Genomic DNA, 22900 nt, shown 5'->3' on the forward strand with positions numbered 1-22900 from the left:
AATCATTGTATAAAGTAGGTCCAATCCAAAGGTACTAAGTGTAATATATAACAACAGGAATAAAAATAAGTTACTTCTTTGATTATTGGATAAAAATCTCCAACAAAGGTAGGTACTAATACTAACATAGTGAAATTGCCGACGGTACTAAAAAAGTGCTCCTTAAACCTGCGATAAACTATAGACTAGAAAGTACTAACTTCTCTAACAGAACGATCGCACGATTGATATGTAAATATCGATAGCATTGTAAGAATATTGGAAAAACGTGTAAACTTGTTTGAAAAAGCGTCTAATATTGTCAACACTTATAACGTATGTTGTGTCGCTGTAACTTTTACTCGCAACAGTAGCTTTTATTATCGCTCCGTTATTTTCTTTTCTACCAATCGAAAGCGAACATGCCAGCCAGTATATATGTATACCTAGCTATAAATCCGACTTTATTAGGTATAGTTCTTAGGAGTCATACGTACTTTATTACTTGTTCTGTGCTTTTACTGTTTATTATGAATGGAACGTGAGTAAACAGTGATACCGGCGCCGGAGTCGCCGCTCGCCGCTGCACAATGCTGAGAGTCGGACTGGGTCTAACTGGTTCGCAAAAGGTTATTACACAATATCATGATTTAGCGAAAAGATTAAATTTCATAAAACTGGAGTAACCAAAGCGATTTTCACACTATATATTAGGTACGTGGCGCCTCAGTGAGACCGAATCGCCACGAAATATTGGAATGTTGTAATTACACAGCAGACAGCACGTAAGGCCGATTAAATTTCTAAATGTTTCTTAACAATAACAACAGTCAAAGGTCGAAACAATATACGCAGGCGTATGAAATCGTACGCATAAAGTTTTACGAGAATGTGCTCTCAGTTTTCACAATAACCAATAATCGATAATGTCGCGGAGAAATCGCTAGACAATGGGAAACGATGCTCGTACGCGATTTACGAGGGAAACGCTTCCTCCGGTCGCTTCCGCGAGAACACGCGCTGTTGGCATGTCAAGTGAGAGTAATGAAGTAAGCTATCTCGCAAGCTAAATGATCCTAAGCCACCTCGCCTCGTCAGGTCGCCACCCTCACGCAACTTAGATATCAGCAGAACAACGCAGTTCAACACTCTGAAGAGGAAACGATAGTTACATTCCTAAGCGTACGCAATATAAAGCCATTGTGGGCTGTGGCTATCAGATCTGTTGATTCTGACACATAATGAGTATTTAAATATGGATTTTTATGCAAACTGTGAGCAAGTTATGAGGGAAAGCGGAGTTATCTAACGTGTGGTAATGCTAATCTATTTTATTTATAATAAGAGGACGGTGCCCTTGCGTCGTGGAGCGTGTTCGTTCTGAGCCGGCGCGTGGCCGCTCGCCTCACTAGTTTTCCTGTCACCACGTACAGTCACCAGCAAAAATATATGACTGTGGGCAGCCGTGCAAAAATATCTGATGCTCCATTGGAGGCATAAGTATATGACGACACTACCTCGGTAAAAATATGTGATGCTTTGTGGCCGGCAAAAACATCGTTACTCTGTATCCGCATAAATATCGGATCGGATCGCTTAAAAATATTTGATTACTCATAAAAATCAAAATTATGTGATTACTCTCATCTGGCATAAATATCTCTCCAATGTGAATGCAAATACATCGGATGGCAGACGGACCGCCTATATATCTGACACGTTATTATGAAATATGTCATCAATCGGCAAAAACGAACCGTACCTGGATAGCATAGAGCCTTACATTGTTTGAAGTGATTTGACAATTCACGAAAAGAGTGCAGACTTGTCATTTCATATGTCTGTCTCACATATTTCATTTGCAATTTTAAATTGTGACATAATTCAGGTAGACTTTTAATAGACAATGTGTAATAAACCTCCTTCTTACATAAAAAAGAATGATGAAGAGGTCAACCTGTGAGACTGACAAGGACAAACAATAATAGCGCTTTCGCTGCTACTCCTACTGAAAGATACATAAGACTATCCCGTTTTGTCATTTCCCCCACCCCTCATGCCAGATCCAGTTATATACTAGATTCATGATTGCAATACGTTACAATTCAAAATTATATCCAGTTTATTCCGTCAAATCGATGATAGAATATAATATGAGACAGACATATACAATGACAAGTCGGCACTCTTTTCGTGAATTGTCAAATCACTTTATACAATTTACGGCTCTATACCAAACATGTATGGTTCGTTTTTAAAGGTCGATAACATATTTGTGATTTTCCAACGTGTCAGATAAATAGGCGGTCTGTCGTTCATCCGATGTATTTGCTTTTACAGTGGAGATATATTTATTCCAGATGAGAGTAATCACATAATTTTGAATTTTATGAGTAATCAAATATTTTTAAGCGACCCGATCCGATATTTATGCGGATACGGACTAACGATATTTTTGCTGGTCACAAAGGATCACATATTTTTACCGAGGTAGTGTCGTCATATACTTATGCCTCCAATGGAGCATCAGATATTTTTGCACGGCTGCCCATAGTCATTTATTTATGCTGGTGACTGTAGATACATAATATCAATGTAATTACATATTGATCGCATGCCGATCGAGTGCAGTGGCCCATCACTCATATGTTCTCGTTGGTAGCGCGAGCGCAGCAGAATAATCAAGTCACTTGCGAACCAGGGATATAGTTGAATCTATGAATTTACTAGTATATAAGCATATATTGGATAATTACCATTGTATCATCAAATTAGCATAAGTTTTAAATTGATAAATATAATTTTATCTTATAGTGCCCTGTCGGATAGGGCCACTTGCGCGCTCCAGGGTTGGATGAAAAGAAAAGTTTTCCTTGAATTAAGTAGTATTTAAGTTTCTAGTGGCAATTTCTATAACGATTGCCACTGGTCTAGCCCCTGTTCTACTGAGTTTTCCTCACCGTAAGTGCATTATGGCATTTGACCGCATCGAACAGGTGAGCAAACCCGCGGGCTGACCGCGTGCCCTCGCTTCTCGCTGTTTACTTACCTTTATTACCGCAGACCAACCAAATTACTTGACGCGTTGCGATAATATCTACCTACGCATGTAGGTTACGCGTAAACTATACGCCATGTTCATGTAATATGTTATTAAAAGCCCTATTAACGTTATTAAGTTAAAACTGCGAGATCACAACACATGTAAAAAATTGTATGTTTCCTGGTCAGCACTTAATCTACTTTATAATCGCTAAATTACACTTTATATAACAGGAAATGCCGCAATCGTGAAGTAAGAAAACATTTTAATGTCCAAGGCTTTCGACGCTTCCAGTGCGTGCCGACGTCTTGGATAACATCAAATAACTCCCACAGGCCACAATCCACATGTTTGTACGAGTACCCACACACTGGATACAAAGTCACGAATCACGATATTACCTACGTATACCTATACTATACGGTAACATAGGTACAACAAATTACAATGAAACGAATGGTAAATATTTAATGGATTGTGGAAATTGAAAGCAATCAATGATTTTCCATTATGAACAATTATAATTCATCATCCTGTCCTAGCCGATTTCGGCCTCGGCGACTGGATATTCACTGGCTATTGAGAGCGACGATCGTGAGCTCTCAGGTGGCTGACGTAGCCTATTTTTGCGGCGAATGTACGTCCACACTCACCGCAGGTCAGCACCCCTCCGACAAAATTGTAGTTTATGACCGCAGGTGGTCGGGCCTTTAACTCGTCACGCTTCGCGTCGAGTTCCACTCGCCTCTGTTCTTCAAAGGCTCGCACTTTTGTACTCACTATATGCCTCCACTTCGGCCGATCTTGTGCCGAAGTCTCCCAATGCGATGGTTCAATGTCACATCTCCGCATGTGACGCTTCAGCACATCTTTGTAGCGCAAAAGTTGGCCGCCCTGTTTCCGCTTGTCACTTTGCAACTCAGAGTAGAAGATGCGCTTAGCAACTCTGTCACTAGACATACGGGAGACGTGACCACACCATAAAAGTATAATTAATTAAAACAGGACAGGCATGACCGATTCCAAGTCTCATCTCATTAGTTAGTCAAACGCGTAAGGACAAGCAAGAATGGATTTGAGTTGAATGTATACTCTGAATGCGTTCTGACCGTGTAACAAACACAACACCAACGGTGGAGTGGAATAGTGCTGTAGGCTGTAGTGGAGCTATGTGCCAGGATAGTAAAAAAGTGATGACTTAAATATCCACGATGAGCCGATAGAATAACAGCTTAAGCCCTTGCTACACGGTCGCCGACAAGCCTCTCAGACCGCGTGGCCTTGGTCTGGACGGACCGTGTAGACAGTTGTTTCCAACAAAATTTGACCAAAAGTGACCAAGGTCAGACCAAGGTCAGACGGTTAGAAGGCTTGTCGGCAACCGTGTAGCAAGGGCTTAAGTCTATCCTTCCTTACTTCATGGTTTACGCTATACCTAACGGCAACCAGAAAACGCCATAAGCAAAGAAGCTTGCATACCATAGCTTGCAAATCTTTCACGATGAACTTATACGGCAATGAAAAATATCAAGTAATGAAATGATGTCTGACCTAGTGTCGTTAGCGGGCGGTGGTTTATGGTTGTGCGGGTCGGCGCGGCGCACTAACCCCGCGCACGCCAGCACCTGCTTGTCGGCGGCGACGCGCGCGTCCAGCGCCGCCGCCAGCGCGGCCAGCGTGGGCGGCGCGCGCCGCACCGCCGCCAGCAGCGACGCGTTGTCGATCAGCCGCCGCTCCACGTCCGCCGCCGGCAGCGCCAGCAAGCGCTGGTGCGAGGAGGCGGCGGGCGCCGTCACCGCCGTCACGGCGCTCAGCTCCTGAACTTTGTGCAGCGCTTGCTTGTACGCCTCCACGTGGGCGGCGAGCGCGTCGCGCAGGGCGGCGTGCAGCGACACCAGCTCGCTGTCGCCGCCGTCACCTGCGGCCGCGGTCAGGCCATGAGTGCCCAGACCTGCGCAATCATAAATAAATTCTCTATCACACATACCTAACAGCATATAAGTCCCAGCCCCCCCTTTGCTACAGTCCAACCGTACGGGGACTGATTGGCCAGATAGAAAACTGTGAATTAAATTTCACGTTTTCTCCATAGTAAATGTATGGAAAAAGTTTTCTTTAATTTGTGGCTTTTTAGTACATTACCGTAAGTTGACCCCAAAGAAACTATTGATACTGGATAGGAATGGAATCGATTGGCATACAAAAATAGCATGTGAAAAATAAAAGTTTTCATTTTCATACAAATTGTATGGGAAAAGTTTTCCTCAATTTGTGGCTTTTCTAGCCGGAAATTTTTTTTTGCTTCCATACAAGCTTTTGATCCTCAATAGGAATGAGATCTATTGGCATCAAAAAAAAAGTTTGTCAAAAATGACCTTTTTCTCGCACCCTGTATGTTTTTTCCAAAATCTGTAAAAGCCAATCTTCATTAATTTGAAATCGAGGGAAGGTCTTCTAAGACCATTTTCTCGTAGCAGCACGGGATCTGGTAGCTGCCCTCACTGACCCAAAAAGAAAATCCACCCTGTATAGTCTATAATTTAGAATCTTGAGCGTAGTAAGGTGCTCAAAAGCGCACGAGATGTAAATAACTTTGATCTCGTGTAGTTCACAAAACTTTTCACCTCAGCAGTGAGAACATATTAGACAACCCGAAAAATGGAATCCTTCTTCATCACTTACCTATTTAGTCATGTATTCTTAAGATATACTAACAATTAAGTTTAATTACCACAATCAAACACAAAAACAAAACGTAGTAAATTTCAGTAAAATAGGTAATATGAAAACAACGACCATCAATTGATTGACATTTGAATCGGCAACTTTTTTTTTGTAAAAAAAACATTGTAAGATACGGTCCGAATTGCGGATACTTACTATTTGTAAACTATTGTAAAGATTCAGCAATCGTACATTAAACGCGCATGCAGGTTGTATAATGAAAAGTGTATGAACGTAGATATATTTGGCAGTTCGTTAGGGTTATTTAAAAAGAAGGTCTATTCTAATTATTAAATTCGTGTGAAAGTTAGGTTAAGCTATCTCATTATTTGTTACTTTTTACAGTTGTCATACCTACTCAGATAGCATTTCATAGTATTAAGTTTATTACAAAATATGTTTTGCATATAGGAAACTATCGGTCTACATTATAAAAAATTCTAGCTGTTTAGCTTATTTACCTACATGTTTATAAGACTGTTTCTAAATAAATAAAAAAAGTTTCTTAAAAGTATAATTATTTATTTTACGTGATATACTGTGTATTTTTGAGTTCATTATTTTAATCGTACAATAAATTACGTATTTTACGTAAGTGTTTTATCAGTTTTTATCAAATCTGAAACTTTATTTTAATTAATTAATTATTAAGAATTCATACTTGTATGTGTTTTGGAACGATGCGTTCTGACGTTTTTCGGGGGTCTATTACCTATAAACCGTCAATATACCGTTGAATGTCGTTTGAACTTTTTTTTGTCTGTTTCTTTTTGCTAACGACGTGAAAGGGACAGAGATAATAAAATCCAAGTATTTCGAACTTGTATTAGACCCCGCATGTTGACATTTGAATATTAAGGTCACTTGAATGTCATTTTGTCTCACTCAGTGAGCAAAATGCGATTTTGCTCACTGTTTTTAAGTAGCAAAATACCCTTGTTCGAGCTGCTGAGGTGAAAAATATATAGTTGTCTTACTGACGAGACTTTATTTTTTCAAAGTATGAAAGGAAGTAAATGCTCTTACAAAATAATAGTCAGCAGACTAGACCATCAGGACCTACTACCTACTACTACTTATCTAACCGGATTTGATGAAAACTGGTCTGCTGGTTATCAATGTGTGGAACTAAATTTCGATTAATCCTCCGAAATTATTAATTTTAGTTGGATGTACTGTACGTCCACATAAGTACATGACGTGGGGGTCCTGTTGGTAGCTTTTAAAGGCCTCTAGTCTTTTGATCGCTGTTTTAGGTTTTGGGTTGGAATACATACCTATAGTAACGGCACCAGTCATGGGACATTTAAGAGGAAATTTGGAGTATTTGTGATATTTCCCTGATACTTGTAAAAGTTCTACCGCTTAGCTTGTTAAAAGATGAATATCCTCCTCCTATGAATATCCTTCTTTCATGTTTCAGGCGTGTTGTATCAAAGATACTGCAATTAGTTTCCACATAATTATTTCATTTCATTTATTTATTTGCATAATCAGGTACATTACAATACACAGGTGTTATTCGTAAAGTAGATGGTACATGATACCCTGTCAGGGCATTGCAAAATCTCTTAAACTACTAAGTTTTAGGTACAAACGTCATGCATATAGGGTTTTTTTTTTTAAACAATATTATTAACAAGCAAAAATCAGATTTCTATTTTTAACGCTACACGGGTGCACATTCAAAGTAAAGCAGTTTATATTGCAATATGTCAAAAAATTAAAAAAATAATAATAAGAAGAAAATAATAATAAGGAGCACAATTCACAAATAACTTAGTAAATGTCAAAAAAAGATTCAATGAAATTTGAAAAATAAAAATAAGATAGAGAAGATAATTATTTCACTAATAGGTAAGTATCTATAATTATGTACAAAAATTTAATATCATGCAATGTCAGTCATATATTCTTCAATTGAGTAATAGGCTTTATGGATGAGAAAAGTCTTTAGCTTTTTACTGAACATACATAGTTTGTTGTCCGCCTTTATAAATTCTGGTATTTTATTGTAAATTGTTATTGATCGATAGTATGGCCCTTGCTTGTAGATGTTCAGTTTCGATTCTGGGGCAGCTAACTTATTCTGGCGTCGTGCACTTTTTTGAAATTCGTACATATATATGTGCTTCCTTACAAACATACTAATTTCATATATATATATGCATGGTAGAGTCAAGAAATTCAATTGTATAAAGTGGTCTCTACAACTTTCTGGCAGATGAACATTCATAATAATACGCAGGCATTTTTTTTGTTCAACAAACATTTCGTGAGCGTTTACGCTATGTCCCCAAAGGATCACTCCATAACGAAGCCAGGCGTAGGCATAGGCGTAATATGCGGAGCGAGCGCATTCGATATTTGTGCTTCTTTTTGTTACGCTTAGTGCGTACACGAAACGCGAAAATTTTGGCTTGTGTCAAGTTGTAGTCCTAAAAGGTTTACTTCATTTACTTCTTCTATTCCGATTTCATTAGTTAAGTTTGTTAGGTCCAAAGATAGCTTTTGATATGGCTTGAATTGTATCAGTTTGCTCTTTTTAGGGTTTAAGTCCAGACAGTGGTCTTCCAACCATTGTTTTGCGTCTGTAAGCGTCGATTTAATCTCATATTCAATGTCATAGTTTTTAGGGCATTTGAAGAGTAGGGACACATCATCTGCAAAGAGCACGCTATGTTGTTTTAGGGCTTTGGGCAAATCATTTATGTAAATTATAAACAGAATACAGCCTATAACGCTTCCCTGTGGTATGGATGAATTTATTGTTCGCGTTTCAGATCGAATATTTTTGAGTTCCCCTGTCTCTTCGTCATAGTATGGGATTTCTACTAGTTGAGATCTGTTGCTCAAGTAAGACCGTAGCAATTTGTGTGCGTTTCCGCGAATGCCCACTCCATATAATTTCCAATTAATAAATTAAAAGAATTTTTTTTTCCAGTTATGGACACCAAAGCTCCAGTAATGGAACTCCGGTAATGGACGTGGATCCAGTAATGGGCCCCCTATAATGGACATGGACATACCCTATCAGTATAAGATATTGGAATAGGGAATAAGTTTTTGGGAAAAAACTAGTTATTAGTCATTTTTGGTATAAGCTTTTATGTAAGAATGTATTTTTCTTTTGACAGTCAACTAATACTCATCGAGACAATTCTAACAAACCCAAACACAATTAGGTTGCGTTTATCACAGAGTTCCTATGGCCACCTCCTGTCTCCATCATGAGTTCTGGTCCATGTTATCATAATATTGCATTGTCATCCGGTTTGCACACGTATCCAAAATTTCAACTCAATCGGAAATCCGAAAGTGGCTCAAATGCCATTTCCAAGATTTGAACCACACTAACTAACATACGAGTACAAACTAACAGGGCAAGTTAAATAAAATTTTGTATAAACGATATTATTTTATTCGAAGTCCGAGGAGACCTGCTGACATAGTTCGTAACTAAATTATACTTCTGTATTGTTTAAAAAACATGAAATCACGCTATGGCAAGCACCATTATGTAAATTGTCCCATCATAGGAGGTATGCAGTTTTACAGCTCCTATAATGGGATTGGGCAAAATACCACTATTTTTTATACATCTCTAGAGTCACAACATAGTGTGTTGTATACCTTATCTACTGGTAAATGCAATTAACAAAACACATTCTAGTTTACACCAAGTAATAATTAATTACAATTTAATATATGAAGTCAACTCTCTTAGCGAAGTCGTTAAGAATTCTTACTGGTTATTTCTTCCAGTGACACGGCAATCTTTGGGTTGTCGCCAATTTCTTAAAAAGTAACCGAAATTAATAAAAAGTCAAACTTAAACAGCTCTATAACTCTTATTTATGGTAAAATATAGCCAGTGTTTATAAACTACTTTTACATACTTATTTTAGATGATTTGTGGTTTTATGTCCCATTACTGGTTCCACGTCCATTATAGGGTCTATTACTATACGTAAGTATAGTTAGCCGCTACCCGTGACATTTGTTCATTTAAACATGAATTGACATGAGTAAGGTACGCGTAGTTTAACTATGTGAACCTATTTACAAAAACATTATTAGCACAATCGCAATCTAATTTGTTAAAATATTATGACATAAATTAAATAGGTGCATACGGTAATAAAATAATTGTACAAAAACTACGTGAACGTGACGCCTAACGTTTTCCCGGTATTTAACCAACGGTATTTCAAGTGAACCGTTCGGAACACTTTTTATTGCGGTTCATTAACGACATAACGCATAAAATGACGTTATGTTATGAATGTTATGATACCGTAATGCTTGAAAGAAAAAGTCGGTCAAATACAATCTTCAGTGAGCTAACCCACGAGTGGCATCGCCAACATAGTTACATACTTAACTAACCAATCGTAAACCTTATGATAAGGAGATAAGGTCTTTCGAAGATCATTTAAGGTTACTGCTATTCCACGAACACTGGCAATCACCACTTGTCGCACGTTAAATAAATAACCAAAGTAATGAAATACGGAGATGCTTTCTCGTTACGAAACGATGACCGCGTGTTTCCTGCGGTAATTCAATCTTTTTTCATCCGTGGCAACTGATGACAACAGTGACAACCACACACATAATCGAAGCACCACCGTGACCATAGTTTGGAAAATTTTAAAATTAGGTATATGACGCAGTTAATTATAGTCGTCACCAAACCCTATTTATAGTAACGGGTTAAGGTTTCAAGGTTACCTTAAGGTTTAAATTTTTCGGGGTGTTGGCGTTTACACAAAACAAGATGAGGTATAGTAAGTACCTAGGTATTTAAATAAAAATTGCTAGATAGAAATGCTAGACAGACATTCGTTAGTAAAAGTGTATCGTAACTGAGCATGGGTGCATCTTGTCTTTACAATACAAGTCTGCAAGTGACGTGGCAGTATATATATAGGTACTTAACTTTAGCTCTTGCGGCAGCGATAAAGTGGCAGCAATCGAAGCGACGACGAGGGAAACACTGACGACACTATCCAATAATATATAATACCTGGCCGACCGAGCTTTGCTCGGAAAACATACAAAAACTCAAAAATGCGCGTTTTCCCAGAGATAAGGCCTAGCTAGCTAAATCGATTTTTCGCCCCCCAAAACCCCCATATAGCAAATTTCATCAAAGTCGTTAGAGCCGGAGAAATAGGAGAAATAATATAGCGTGTACGTAAAAACTAGACAGTCAAATCCTGAACTTGAATTACACCCCAAGCAAACTAGAACTTGGCACCCATATAGATCACAATTCTTTTTCCGGCGAAGTAAACAACGACGAATAGCCTTAAGGCTACAAATATAATGACCACCAAAAAATACTTTGGTACCCTAAATAAAAAAGCGGCCAAGTGCGAGTCGGACTCGCCCATGAAGGGTTCCGTATTTAGGCAATTTATGACGTATAAAAAAAAAACCACTTACTAGATCTCGTTCAAACCAATTTTCGGTGGAAGTTTACATGGTAATGTACATCATATATTTTTTTTAGTTTTATCATTCTGTTATTTTAGAAGTTACGGGGGGGGGGGGGGGGACACACATTTTACCACTTTGGAAGTGTCTCTCGCGCAAACTATTCAGTTTAGAAAAAAATGATATTAGAAACCTCAATATCATTTTTGAAGACCTATCCATAGATACCCCACACGTATGGGTTTGATGAAAAAAAAAATTTTGAGTTTCAGTTCGAAGTATGGGGAACCCGAAAAATTTATTGTTTTTTTTTCTATTTTTGTGTGAAAATCTTAATGCGGTTCACAGAATACATCTACTTACCAAGTTTCAACAGTATAGTTTTTATAGTTTCGGAGAAAAGTGGCTGTGACATACGGACGGACAGACAGACGGACAGACGGACAGACAGACAGACATGACGAATCTATAAGGGTTCCGTTTTTTGCCATTTGGCTACGGAACCCTAAAAATCATGCTTACCAAAAAAAAATACTGAACACCAAAAAAATAAGGCCTAAAATTACAAAAGCACCACCGTTTTAATTACGACTGCACTTCAAATTGTATTCGAATACCAAATATATTGAATGATTACCAAAAATCATTAATGATCACCAAATCTTGAAGACCAAATTAATGCGATATTTTCACCTAAATAAACCACTATGATTACCAAAAAATGTACACATATTACCAAATAAAGTAAAATGATGCCAAAATTACTAGGTTTGAACTGCGACCCCTACAGAAAAGAAATGCTACCTACTAGAAATGTGGGTTAGGTGAGGTTTCAACTGCGACCCTTATAGAAAAGAAATGCTGCTAGAAAAGTGGGTTACGTTAGGTTTGAACTGCGACCCTTCCGGAATCGAAATGCTACTAGAAAAGTGGGTTAGGTTGACCCATACAGAAAATAAATGCTACTAGAAAAGTGGGTTTGGTTAGATTTGAACTGCGACCCTTACAGGAAAGAAATGCTACTAGAAAAGCAAGTTAGGTTAGGTTTGAACTGCCACCCATACAGAAACGAAATGCTACTAGAAAAGTGGGTTAGGTTAGGTTTGAACTGCGACCCTTGCAGAAAAGAAATGCTACTAGAAAAGTGGGTTAGGTTAGGTTTGAACTGCGACCCTTACAGAAACGAAATGCTACTAGAAAAGTGGGTTAGGTTAGGTTAGAACTGCGATTGTTACAGAAATAAAATGCTACTAGAAAAAGGTGACGAAGTGGATTAATTAATTTAATAGGATAACGATATATTAAATATTTGTCTCTTTTTAATTAAAATGTGGTTACAATTTTGGTGGTCATTTACTATTTTTCGGTTTACAATGATTATTTTGGAGTTATTTGCTTTAATAGGATAGCAAGATTTAAAAATTTGGTTATAATTTTACATTAAAATTGAGTTCAAATTTTGGTGGTCATTTACTATTTTTGGGTATACAATGATTATTTTGGTGTAATTTTCTTTAATAGGATAGCAAGATTTAAACATTTGGTTATCATTTCACATTAAAATGGGGTTTGAAATTTGGTAATCATTTACTATTTTTGGGTTAATAATGATTAGTTTGGTGTCATTTCCTTTTAAAGGATAGTAAAATGTAATAAAATTGGTAATCATTTCACATTAAAATGGAGATACAATTTTGGTGATCATTTATTATTTTAGGGTGGTAAAATATATATTTTTGGTATTAAATTTTACTAAATCTGGTGATCAGTTAAATAGCAGCCTATTCTTAATATTGAACCTGGCTCTTTTTTTTTCACATTTTGTTGGGATTGATATTTTAATATCTTTCCTGATCTCGCAAAATTTTATTGTGCCCGCGGATAATTTATAAAGGCGGATAAATACGCTGCTACGAGTACGAGTATACGAAATTTCCTGCAGACGGATTCAGCAGCGTTGATTCTACTACTACTGCCATCTAGTGAAGAGTAGAAACCAATTTAGGTAACTTACGAACAAATATCTCAGGTTACTAAAAAAAAACAAACAACAAACAAACAAAGAAACCCATCAAAAACATTACATTTAAAAAGGTGCAAGTCTCGCAACGCTTCTACTACTTACAAAAAAGTTTTGAGATGTAATGTGAAACCAAGTCGGTTATTTTAGTCAGTGCCAGCCTGCCAGGGGGTGTTAAAACCGTATCAATAAGATATTAGCTCCGGGATATCTCAAAAGTAAATTCGTGTTCGACACTCCGCGCCCAGGATGTGAGCTGCGTACCTCCCGCATTCTCAAACTGACCATACCTTCTCACCGTACTGGTTTCATGACTCATTCTTTCGCCGTCCAGGCTAGCCGTCTTTGGAATTCACTCCCTCTAAAGGCATTAAGTCCGCCATTAAGTCCGCCATGTTTATTATGTTATGAGCTTATGTTTAGTATTTTGATTTGATTTGACCCCTCGTATGAAGGCCGTCGTTTCGTAAGCCTGAAGTCAAGGCTGTAGCGCGGATATGAGGCATTACATTTGCATGTTATTATTATTACCCGTAGCTAATCTTAATCGTTTCCATAGCTTTCGATATTTATCGCACACCGGGGCGGGGCCGTTTAAACTGTGGCCGAGTGATTCCTATTGCTGGTGCAGATCTGTTATACCTACATATACATACAGTGTACACGGTTCACATTGACCGTATAAATATTGAATGGTAATACCTACATATGGAAACTATACATTTTTGGGGTCTACACATATCTCTCAAAACAATCATTAAAGAAGTTAGCTAATTGGCAATGGGAAATTGAAAATAATCGGCTTAAGGAGCTTTTCAATCGTTTACCAAGCACAGTACAGTATTAACACAAAGTCAATTATAGGTATATGTAGAAAACATCTATGTCCATTCAACATATCCAAACATGATAAAGTTAATGCTACTGATACTGACCATGCCAGTTTTATTTCAATAGGAAGATTTCAATGTGTAGGTACCTACCTAATAGGCTCATGTAAATTATTCATAAGTAATAGTCAGAATGCTTAGTTGCCTCGGAGAGTTACCCTTGACATGGCGTGAGCATTGAGCAATGACTAGTTAAAAGGCAACATACTTTACAATTAACGAGCAGGCGAATTAATGGATGCATCGACTGCAAGGCGTTATCTACTGATAAATAAACGTCACTAAAGAGGCAGACAAGGAACTGTTACTGTCATTGTCACGTTGTCACGTAGTAGACAAGTTCGTCCATCGAATCCGTAAGTACAGGACCGCATTTTAGTCGGTATAATATTGCTTGCCTCATAAAAACCTGTAAAATTGTTACTTGTACCTATGTAATAGCTTATAGGTACCTAGGTAGATTACCTCGGGTTAGGCGCGTGTACCTCGTACACCGCGTAGTGGATGGCTGCGATCCGCGATGCGATAACTCGTCCATCGTCATTGTACTTCCGGGGCTTGGTGCCATCACCCATGTGTCTGATGTTTGCCAACATGTTATTAACTCGCTTTAATTGCGCTAATGGCCCAAGGCGGGAGAAAGCTGAGAATCTGTCATCCGTCTTCGCTGTCGCTAAACTTGAGATTACTTTTACGTTTTAAATACTTTTTTTTTGTTAGCCTGGTTTAGTGTCTCACTGCTGGGCAAAGGCCTCCCCTCCCTTCCTCCACTCAACCCTGTCGTTTGCATTTTCCCGCCAATCCGGATAAAGAGAGAAATACTAAATAATAATAAATATTTTAAACTAAAATGACATAAAGCAGTTAATTTAAAGTATTTAAAACTTTCAGTGAAAATAAGAGACCACTCGATGAAATTTCTTCTTGCACTTCAGGTGATCTACCACTACCACCGGTTAAGAATTACTTTTGCCAAGTAAAGTACCTGCTTAAAAACAATCCTCCCTTAATTAATTTAGTGGATTATTACTAATTACTTATACGTGATAAATAGATAATATTGGTTTAATGAGTTTTGATTATTGGCCTCGTGTAAAAAAAGCTATAACGACACTCGCATTTTCAATGTCTAATATTATTATAGAGACAAGCTGTGAAAAGTACATATTTACATAACAAACAACAAACTATATCTAAGTATATCACCAAAATCCCAGGAAGTGGGAAAACCTTATGTGCTTATTGGGTCTCTTTCCTTTTTCATCAAATGGACACTCACTAATAGGTAGGTTTAAATTGTTATAAGTCCGATGATTGCCTTGCCTTACTCCACTCGCAAGCACCTGCCGTCGCGTCGCCGTCGGAGTGGGAACGGGGCCGCATCCGAAACAATAACGACGCATTAACAGTTGGCTCAACAACCGTAGCTGGACCCGTTGCTGCCAAGACGACATTATCGCGATGTGGGCTAGCAGAGAAAACCGAGACAATGTCACTAATACAGATCATACGACAGATGTAGGATGTAGAGCTTAGAGCTCAATAAGTACTTACCTAGTTTAAACGATTTATGTTTCGTTTTACTATTCGGGGAGGCAACAAATGTGCGCACGTATTTGTTCGATTCGCAATGCGATAACGACACGTAGGTAAATGCATGTGCCTTGTGACCGTGAGTATGGTGGTGGAGCGCCCAATTTAGGTAACTGAGTACCTTATCGTATAGCTGTGTGTGTGTGATAGGTACATACCGTGTACGGCCTGGTCGAGCTGCCGGCGCCGCGCGTCCACCGCCGCGGGCAGCGCGGGCTGGTAGCGCGCCAACGCTCGCGCCGCTCCCGCCAGCCGCGCAGCCTCGCCGGCACCCGCCGGGCCGCCCAGCAGCGCCGCCAGCCGCCACGCCAGCGCCTCCACCGGCAGCGACGGCCGCGGTGACACGTCCAACTCCACCAGCCTGCACAAACACATGAAAAAGGTTAAATTGATAAAGTGAAGAACAATGGTAATATAAAAAATATGGGAAGACCGTATGTATATGTATACGAGTATATATACCTAATATGCTTTATGGTACAAAACAGAGACACGAGAAACACAGTTACTTACAGAGTAAATTACATACGACGAAGGCGAACTATCCCTTGTCAGACTCAGGCAGAAAATAGGAGCGTGACGACTCCTTCTTCTTCTTAAAGAAGCTTACGTGTACAAATGCAAGAGTTAAAGGCAATGAAAGAGCCTGTAGATGATCTTCCCTTATAGACGGTCTTCCCTTGAAGTGGACGGCGTAACATGAAGCTTCGTAAACGCAATGATGCGTTATACACAGAGTTTACTTCAGGTCAATTACCTCCCGAGATAGTCATCGCATCGTCTAAATCTAAATCATTGCATGGTTGTTCATAATTTAAAGTATTTATAAAAACTTTCAATGAAAATAAGAGACCACCGATCGATGAAATTTATTCTTGCACTTCAAGTGATCTCAGGGACCACCGGTTAAGAATTACTTTTGTCAAGTACTGCTTAAAAACAATCCTCCTTTAATGAATTTAGTGGATTATTACTAAATACTTATACGTTATAATATTGGTTTAATGAGTTTTGATTATTGGCCTCGTGTAAAAAAGCTATAACGACACTCGCATTTTCAATGTCTAATATTATTATAGAGACAAGCTGTGAAAAGTACAGACTTACATAACAAACAACAGACTATATATCTACGTATAAATCACCATAATCCTAGGAAGTGGGAATACCTTATGTGCTTATTGTGTCTCTTTCCTTTTTAGGGTTCCGTAGCCAAATGGCAAAAAACGGAACCCTTATAGATTCGTCATGTCTGTCTGTCTGTCCGTCAGTCCGTCCGTATGTCACAGTCACTTTTCTCCGAAACTATAAGAACTATACTGTTGAAACTTGGTAAGTAGATGTATTCTGTGAACCGCATTAAGATTTTCAGACAAAAATAGAAAAAAAACAATAAATTTTTAGGGTTCTCCATACTTCGAACTGAAACTCAAAAATTTTATTTTCATCAAACCCATACGTGTGGGGTATCTATGGATAGGTCTTCAAAAATGATATTGAGGTTTCTAATATCATTTTTTTCTAAACTGAATAGTTTGCGCGAGAGACACTTCCAAAGTGGTAAAATGTGTCCCCCCCCCCCCCGTAACTTCTAAAATAACAGAATGATAAAACTAAAAAAAATATATGATGTACATTACCATGTAAACTTCCACCGAAAATTGGTTTGAACGAGATCTAGTAAGTAGTTTTTTTTTAATACGTCATAAATCGCCTAAATACGGAACCCTTCATGCATGGGCGAGTCCGACTCGCACTTGGCCGCTTTTTTTTTTGTTTGATTCCTTACTGTATGTTTTCTTTGCGCCAGTATACATAACATATTTTTTAAGATATTGAGCATTACGGCCATCATCGCGGCGCCAGGCTTCAAAGCGTATCCAACTTGAAGACGCTACTCATATTAAGATGGCAGACTGTCAGGCCAATATAACTCTGACTCTCTATTACAAACAAGTATTACAACTGTTCGGGCCATGATATATTAGGCAGGAACTCGCAGACGCGTAAACTATCTATTTTGTCATCTTAGGCAAATAGTTGTAGCGCCGCGGGAGTCTCAAGACAATGGCGCGCGCTCTGATTAGTGTTCCGCAAAAACTGCTGAACGGCGAGCTGCGCGCGCGCGTAACGGCACCGGCGCAGCACGGCTCCCATGCAGTGCAGCTACGTCTGTGTCGCATTCACTTCTGCGCACCGAATCACATATAAGTATGCCAGCTGCTTCTGTTTCCAAAGGTTGAGAATTGAGTTGATACAATTGTTGGTGGTGAAGTCCGCCTAAAACCGATCTATTTTTGATCTGTACTTGAATTGTAGACAATTACTCTACCTACTATTCCTACTAATATTCTTAATTTGTGTGCAATAAACTGACTTGTCTGCCGTTAGTAAATATGTGGACGTAGAGACAAACTTGACAAGTAAATATCTACATCAAACATGTTACTAAAACTAGCGACCCGCCCCGGTTTCGCACGGCACGACCTTTAACAAATTATACACTGAAGCCTCTAAGAATCACTCTATTGATAGGTGAAAACTGCATGAAAATCCATTCAGTCGTTTTTGAGTTTATCTCGAACATACAGACAGACAGACGCGGCGGGGGACTTTGTTTTATATAAGGTGTAGTGATAACATTTGTTTAATGAAACTCGTATGGTTGGGAGCCGACTGAAATATTCTTTTTAAACATTAAGTAAATAAACCTACATTCAGATAGAGAACTTCCATTCCACCTTTCTTAACAAGTTTTTCAGAACATTTTTTTTATGAAAGCTTATTTTCTACAAGTGGAATTGCGACGTAAGGAATGCAGATGAACCATAGTTGGCATAACATGACAGGTTAAACCTTTCTCCAATCGTCATGTCTAGTTAAAATGTCTAGTGTCATCTCTATAGTTTAAATTTCCATATTCAGTTTAAATTTATGTTCCAATTTCAACCAAAGCCGGCCCCTCGTCGGTTTCGACAAATCCTGTTGTAATTGTTGTATTAAACATGTACAATTTATAAATAATCTGTGTTTGCGTTTTCTGTTTCCTCAGTAAACGTGTCTTACTCAACGTGTCGCCTGTTAAACATTCGTCTCTTATCTATTCACTTAACACAAAATCACTTTCATGTCTGCAGAATATTTGTTCCGTCAGCCGACAATGACGGCGAGAGTGTATAATTGTGTACGTGCAAATATATTAATACTAAATCGTGCGACTCGCCTATGAGTGGAGTGAGCAACAAATCATGAAATCAGTGCAGATCTGCAGAAGCGCTGGGCTGGGCGCGGCGATGGCGCGGTGGTGTGGTGGCAGCTTTAATTATTCATTGTTCGCTCTCCGCTTTCTTTATCCACTGTTATTAGTTTTCTCTCATATTTAATCATCGAGTTACGGGATGGCTTATCTCGTGGATCTCGCATCGCAGCAGCCAGCGTTCGCGCGCGTAATGGAAATGATTAGCGGAATTCTTCTTATTCGTAAAAAAATATATGACACGCTTTGTAGCTCTTTATTATGGTTGTGCAATCTCGTCAAGCGGTTCCCACGTTGAACGTATTTTATTTTAACATACATTTTTAATAGACACAATTTTGGAGTATTTTTAGATTTGTACATCTGTAATAATATACCCTGGACGAAGATCCGCATCCGCGCATATTTTTTTGACACGATCATAATTATTTAAAAAGCTACCATAAACAAAGCGTCATTATTCAGTATATTTTTGCTTAAATTGTAAGAACAAGGAATATCTTCCTTTATGCAACCATAAACATAATCTTGTCTTCTTATCTATCTAATCTTTCACCAAAATGTTTTATGCTTATCCATGGTTGATTGGGCTCATAATGGGCTTATATGCTTATATATGCGAGTGAGCTGTCAGCAGCCCTCGACACTAGCTGTCACCAGTCATATCACATAACATAACGTTATCCAATAACATCATGTCGCGCGGATTTACTCGTTACCTAACTACAGTAACGAACGAGTGAATGTAAATCAAGTAATGAATGATCGCATACGCCGATATGAGATCGATGGCACTGTCACTCCGAGATTAGTAAAACAAAACGAGTTTGGGAGAAAGTCCCCGAAGTGGCTGGACCGGTTGCCTTGCGCCGCCTGCCTCGCGCCTCGACTCCAATGTTGCCAACTTGGAATTTAAAAAACAGGTGGCACTCATGGGAGCCGAAATTTTTGGGCCAAAATTTGAAAAATGTACGGGGCTTTTCCCGATTCCCAAAAGCAAATATTTTAACCCGTCTAGCAGATGGGTTAAAAATTTATAATAGCACCGTATAGCCAAGTTAATAAGTGATTAGTGATAACAGTTCGCGCCTTCCTCTTTCTAATACGACTGGTGCAACGCTTGTATGTAACTATAATATACATTAATTATTTTATATCTTCAACATCAACGCACTTCAATTACCATTGATCATTGTTGCATTGAGATAATGTCACGATCACGCCCAATTTGAAGACCCTTTGGACCAGAGATGTTGCGGATGCAGATTTTTTGACATCCGCGGATGCGGATGCGGATGCGGATATTTAAAGGTTCACATCCGCGGATGCGGATGCGGATGTCAAGATTAGGTACTTAGAAAACGTCAAATATTACATTTTTAGTATTTTGTTATTAAAAAAAACTAAACGTTTAGTATTTAAGCAAGAATATAGGTGCGTTATATTTAATAAACAGTAACTTGACCGACTTTTCTGGATCTAGACGATTTCGTTATAGGTAATGACGAAATTACCTAGCACTTACGCCGCCGCTAAGACGTTCCTGTACCGACTTGTTCGACATCCGCATCCGCATAAGCTCCGCATCGATTTTATGCGGATGCGGATGCAGATGCGGATGTTGAAAATAATGCGGAAGTTCCGCGGTTGCGGATGCGGATGTTCGCAACATCCCTGCTTTGGACCTTGGTGTTCCGGGGCGAAGGTTTTAGTGAGGGACCTGGGAAAACGCTTGCGGGATAGGGGTTGCGGTCCTAGGTCTGGTTCGTACCTGGTCCAGCGTATATCGTTGGCTATTCAGCGCGGGAACGCCGCTGGTATTTTGGGGACGTTTGTGCCGCCCTGTGCCGGGTACTTACCGGATTAGGATATAGGTTTATGGCTTATTATTATGTATTTTGTAATGACCAATTTTCTTTAAAATTTGACGATGCGTGTTGCGGATGACATATTTAATGTGAAAATATGCATTTTATTTTGACGAAACCTGAGGTGGATGAGCTATCTGTATGATGACGAAGCCGACGCTGTGGATCTGAAGGTACCTATGCTGTTATTATTATGTTGTTTAATAAATATATTTCGGATTTGAAGATGATTTTCGACACCCACTATTTAGCGGCGCGGCCCCTTCAATGATTGTGTTGTTAACGATCACTTCAAGCACTTATCCGCAGATTGCTTGGTGATGAAAACATTGCATAAGTATAAACACTGTAGACATACTCAGTCTCGAAATAAGTGTGTTTATACGCGATCTTTACGATGTGGTTTTTTACATTACAATTAAGTACTTAAGCAGGTACATTAAAACTGTTTCATCTTTATCACAAGAAATTCGAGAAAAGTCGTTACACCACCTCTTGGCTTCGCATAGGCATAGGTAAGTTTTTAGTTGTTACGGATATTACCAAGATGATTCTTACTGGGTTACCCGGACTGCACTTGATTCATTGGAAATGAAACTTATGGCCTGGGCCATGTTGCATAACAAACTATTTACAACTAATATTACAAGCGGAACTCCTTTTTAGGGTTCCGTAGCCAAATGGCAAAAAACGGAACCCTTATAGATTCGTCATGTCTGTCTGTCTGTCTGTCTGTCTGTCTGTCTGTCTGTCTGTCTGTCTGTCTGTCTGTCTGTCTGTCTGTCTGTCTGTCTGTCTGTCTGTCTGTCTGTCTGTCCGTCTGTCTGTCCGTCCGTATGTCACAGCCACTTTTCTCCGAAACTATAAGAACTATACTGTTGAAACTTGGTAAGTAGATGTATTCTGTGAACCGCATTAAGATTTTCACACAAAAATAGAAAAAAAAACAATAAATTTTTGGGGTTCCCCATACTTTGAACTGAAACTCAAAAATTTTTTTTTTCATCAAACCCATACGTGTGGGGTATCTATGGATAGGTCTTCAAAAATGATATTGAGGTTTCTAATATCATTTTTTTCTAAACTGAATAGTTTGCGCGAGAGACACTTCCAAAGTGGTAAAATGTGTCCCCCCCCACCCTAACTTCTAAAATAAGAGAATGATAAAACTAAAAAAAATATATGATGTACATTACCATGTAAACTTCCACCGAAAATTGGTTTGAACGAGATCTAGTAAGTAGTTTTTTTTTTTATACGTCATAAATCGCCTAAATACGGAACCCTTCATGGGCGAGTCCGACTCGCACTTGGCCGCTTTTTTTATTTAATTAATGAAATTAGAAAAGGAGTTCCGCTTGTAATATTAGTTGTAGTTTGTTATGCAACATGGCCCTGATGGTTACCTGTTGAGCAGCAGCTCGATGAGTACAGCGGAGTGCGGCAGGCTGTCTGCTAGCAGGTCCAGCGGCAGATCGGCGGCGAGCGGCGCTAGCACCCCGCTGCCCGCCCTGGCCACCACGGCGGCCGCCTCGCGGAACTGCCTGCCCTCGGCCAGCAACAGCACGCGGCGCAGCGCCGCGCGGGGCGACGTGCCGCGCGCCTCGCGCCCGCGCCTGATGCGCTCGCGACTCTCCTTCTCCATGGTGGAAGAGTCAGCCCATCGCGCGACACCGTGGCGTCGCGATCTGAAACACGACATAATGTTAGCACGTCGGTCCTAGTCTATAAAATGTAATGTAATGTAGCTTTCCGGTATTCTCGCCGTGAGTGTATAGTATTAGGTATATCAACGTGCGTTAATCGCTATCTATTCTGATGACGCGATGTAATAGATATATTAAGTACCTAAGGAACGCGCTAGTCTTGTCGTAATGTATGTAACGGCTACCCCGGTTGCCGCATAACGCGCACGCACGATGATCTAACTGTAACGCCATCGCCACTGTGCCACTGTCATCAAACCTGTAAATGCTAATGATGTTTTTTACGTTTTTAGATCGCTTCGGCGCGCGAGCGCTGCCGACCGCAATATTTTGTCGCAGTGATAAATATTAATATCGCACGTGATCACAGATAACACCT

At 39.2% G+C, this 22900-nt stretch overlaps 1 protein-coding gene across 1 annotated transcript in view; it reads right to left on the reverse strand.

Annotated features, from left to right (window-relative positions):
* The window catches only part of LOC134657682 (serine/arginine repetitive matrix protein 2), a 32754-nt gene extending 10254 nt beyond the window's left edge, over positions 1-22500 (reverse strand). Inside the window, exons 1-3 of the mRNA XM_063513245.1 lie at positions 22222-22500; positions 15850-16052; positions 4574-4973 (exon numbers count right to left, since the gene is read on the reverse strand). Coding sequence (XP_063369315.1) covers positions 4574-4973; positions 15850-16052; positions 22222-22460 — 842 coding nt within the window. The 5' untranslated portion in view covers positions 22461-22500. The remainder of the gene's footprint in view (positions 1-4573; positions 4974-15849; positions 16053-22221) is intronic.
* Positions 22501-22900: the final 400 nt, after the last annotated feature.

This window comes from Cydia amplana, chromosome 20 (genome assembly GCF_948474715.1).
Source record: "Cydia amplana chromosome 20, ilCydAmpl1.1, whole genome shotgun sequence".
Lineage (NCBI taxonomy): Eukaryota > Metazoa > Arthropoda > Insecta > Lepidoptera > Tortricidae > Cydia > Cydia amplana.